Raw genomic sequence first — 3,573 nt, 5'->3', positions numbered from 1 at the left:
GGTACCTCGCATGATGGCAAGGGGCCCCTGAGGTTGTTAATATGCACGCACGCGGGCTCGCCATCGGGCTTCCTCTCCGGCCGGCTACCCAACTGCTCTGGGCGCCCCACATGCGCCTCTCTACGGCCGTGGCCCCTGGAACCATGGGTATTATGTCACTTGGTTTTGTCTTGCCCTTTCGGCATTCCCACCCCACTCGTGGCACCTGCCCGGCGCGTGCCCCCCCCCCCCCCCCTGTGCCTCCGCATTTCTCCGGCGGCAGCACAGTGGCACGAACAGCAGCAAATGGTCCCCCTCCCCCGGATCATGGCCACTGCTGCCTGCCCTTTCCCCCCTCTGCCGATCGACGGCGGGGGGCCAGGGACCAGGGGAACCCGGGGGCCGCCTCTGCGATGATGCGGTTTTTGTGTGGTCCATGGCGCGCCGGCTGCTTCTTCGGCGTGGTAGGTGGCACTTTCCGGCCTTTGCCCCCCTCTCCACCCCCCCGGCACCTGGCGCCCCCCCCCCTCCTCTTTGTTCCCCACTCGCCTCCGTGCCCCACACCCTGCACCCTCCCTCTTCCGCCATTCCCGGCCCCCCCGCTCCATTCCATACAGCGCGCTGAATCCACGCGCACACTCCTTCTCGCCGCATAGCGCCGCGTCCGGCCGTGCCGGTTCGCTCGTTTGGCGCGCCGTCGTATAGCCGCCCCGGCCCGCCTGCATGTGCGCATGCGTGCGCGTGTGTATGTCCACCCCTCTTCCGCACATGGACAGGGGGGGCGGGGGGGGGGCCCCTCCTGGATCTCCCCCTCTCCCTCTCTCTTTTTTCTTGTCCTACCGCCCTCCCTTCGCATCCTCTTTGTTGCCCCCCCCCCCCCCCCCGGGGGGGGGGGCGGCCCCTGCCGGGATCGGCGCCATGCATTCCTCCTTGCTCGAGTGTGTCGTATTTCCGGCGCCAACTTTCGGCCCCCTCCCTTCTCCCAGTCCCCCATCCACCTATCCCCAGTTCCTCTTCTCTTTCTGTCCTTCCTCCTGCCGGTCATCGGCGCCCTCCCTTGCCCTTTCCCCTCCCCCCCTTGCCGCCCTCCGTCTCCCGCCCCGAGAGAGATAGAGCGCCCGCGCGAGGCTTGGTGTGTCCGCACGCACGCGGGTGGTCAAGCGCAGGCGCACGCGCACGCGCACGCGCACGCACATCCCCGCTCCCCGCTCTCCCCCGCCCCGTTGCCCTCCAGGCACACATCCACCCGCACCCGGGCGCCTCTTCCACATGACGGTCGAGCGCTTTGCCGGCGAGCCGGCGCCTCTGCGGGCTGGCCTGCTGCCGGCCCCGGGCTCCCCCTGCCAGCCGACAGCGGCCGACTCCTGGTCGGTGGCCGGGCATGCCTGGCGCTGTGATCGGTGCGGGTCCCCCTGTCTCGGGCCCGGTGGGGAGCTTCTCCCCTCGCCGGAGCCGGCGGCGGTCCTGGCCCTGGAGACCGGCTCGGAACGTGCCACAGTCACCACCAAGCTGCGCCTCCTCCGGGCCCGGTGCCGCCAGAAGATCGATCGCAAACTGCGCGGCATCAGCACCTCGGTGCCGGCCGGGCCCCTCACCGGCGACGAGCTCCTCCTCTCGGCGGCGGGGGCCAACAGTCCGCCGGCCGGTCCGGGGGCCAGCCCCGCCTCGCCGGCCAGCGCCTGGCCCCTGCTGCTTGCCACCTCCACCCGGCCCTCGTCGCCCTTCCTGCCGCCCTGCACCCTGCACGGGGCGGAGGTGGCCGGCCCCGCGCTGGCGGCGTCGACCGAGTCGCGCCCCTGTCCCTCGCCGGCTTTTGGAGCCGAGGCTTCAGTCACAGTGTTGTCCTGCCCGCCCCTGGCCTTGGGTACCCCCCCTCCCTTCGTCCTTCTCAGCCATATTCTCTCTCTCTCTCTCTCTCTCTCTCCCCCCCCCCCCCCCCCCCCCCCCCCCCCCCCCCCCCCCCCCCCCCCCCCCCCCCCCCCCCCCCCCCCCCCCCCCGGCCCCCCCGGGGGGGGGGGGGGGGGGGAGGATCGGGATTCCCCTCCCCCTTCCCCTCCCTTCTCTGCCTGCCTTTCCGAGTGTCCCCCCCTGTTCTTGGCCGCCCCCCGCCATGGCGGCTGTCCTCCCCCCCTGGCATTTCCTGCCGCCCCCTGTCTCCTCCCTCCCTCACCTCCTCATCCCCCCTCATCCCCATTCACACCCCCATTCACACCCCCATTCACACCCCCATTCACACCCCCATTCACACCCCCATTCACATCCCCATCCATCGTCGCCAACTCACCCAACGCCCTTCGGCTTCTGTTCCCTCCCACCCGCCCCTCGATATGTCGATCATGCAGAGGCGACCCAGCTACTCCACCCCTCCTCGTCCCCCTCTCCCGAGTCCAGTGGCCCCGCCGACCGCTCATCCGCGTCCTCGGCTTCTCCCGGCGATCCTCCCCCCGGTGTTGCTCAGTCAGGTACGCTCACTGTGCTCCGCAGTCCGCTCCCTCCCCCCCCCCCTCGCACTCACCGCCTTTCCTCCACCTCCCGTGCCCCCCCCCCCTCCTCCCCCCCCCACGCGTCCCTAGGCGTCAGGGCTACACAGTTCCCACAGTCCGCACAGTCGCAGCCCCGTCCGGCCGCTTCTTTGACCGATCTCAGCGACCTCGCACAGTCTTTCGGCTTCACCCTCGACACCCCCGCCGCCGGCCCCGGCCGCCACCGCCGCCGCTGCCCCAGCGCCCCGCTTCCACCGTCGCCGCCGCCGCCGCCGCCGCCGCCGCCGCCGGCGCACGCTGATGAGCCGGGCCCAGTGGCCGCCGAACTCGGCCCCCAACAGTCCTCCCCCCCCCTCTGGGCCAGTTCCCCCTCCCCGGCCGGCACCTGCGACCTAGAGCCTCGGCCCCTTCCACCGGCGCTTCTGCTCCCCTCGGGCCCGTCGCCCCCGGCCGCCGCCGCCGCCGCCGCCGCCGCCGCCGCCTCCTGTGCCTGCTTCTCCCCGAGCCGGCAGTGCCCGACCGCCACCCTCCAAGCCTCCTTCCTCTGGACGCCGGTCATCTGCGCCGAGTGCCTGTCCATCCTCCGGTCCTCGGTCGACGACCCGGTCGATCACCAGCAGCAGCAACACCAGCGCCCCTCGCCGGTGGCCGTGGCTTCCCCTTGTTCCGGGGAGTCCTCCTGTTCTCCGTCCTCTCCGCCCTCCCCGCCGGCTTCCTCCTCCCCGGGCCCGCCGCTCTTTCCGCTGCTGCGCCAGCGGCTGCCCCTGATCTCGCACATCCGTCGGCGATCGGCCAAGTTTGCCCCTCTCGCCTTCACTTCGCCGGCGACCAGCGCGGCGACCTCCCTGCTAGGCAGTCCCCCGGTTACCCCCTCGTTGCGGGCTTCGCCGGTTCTCTCGCCCTTGGCATCGTCGAGCGTCTGCCCCTCGGTCGCCCGGTCGCCCCTCTTCACGCCGGAGCATCTTACCCCGCCGCAGGCGCGCCACCACCCCGCGCCGCCGTCACCGCCGCCCTCCCCGCCACCGCCGCTCTTCCTGGCGTGGGCTGCTCCTCCCCTAGCGGCGTCACCCTCCCCGTCGTCGTCGTCGTCGTCGTCGTCGTCGTCGTCGTC

The 3,573-nt window shown here is 72.3% G+C and overlaps 1 protein-coding gene across 1 annotated transcript in view; it reads left to right on the top strand.

The window, feature by feature from the left end:
- Nucleotides 1–1,248: 1,248 nt before the first annotated feature.
- Nucleotides 1,249–3,573, top strand: part of H696_01438 (TKL protein kinase) — a gene marked incomplete at both ends in the record, with an annotated part of 8,640 nt that continues 6,315 nt past the window's right edge. The window contains 3 exons of the mRNA XM_009495335.1: nucleotides 1,249–1,843; nucleotides 2,371–2,441; nucleotides 2,588–3,501. Of these exons, the coding sequence (XP_009493610.1) occupies nucleotides 1,249–1,843; nucleotides 2,371–2,441; nucleotides 2,588–3,501 (1,580 nt within the window). The remainder of the gene's footprint in view (nucleotides 1,844–2,370; nucleotides 2,442–2,587; nucleotides 3,502–3,573) is intronic.

The sequence above is a fragment of the Fonticula alba genome, assembly GCF_000388065.1.
Source record: "Fonticula alba strain ATCC 38817 unplaced genomic scaffold supercont2.2, whole genome shotgun sequence".
Taxonomy (NCBI): domain Eukaryota; order Rotosphaerida; family Fonticulaceae; genus Fonticula; species Fonticula alba.
The sequence above is the reverse complement of the archived record's forward strand: the minus strand, read 5'-3'. Positions and strand labels throughout refer to the sequence as shown.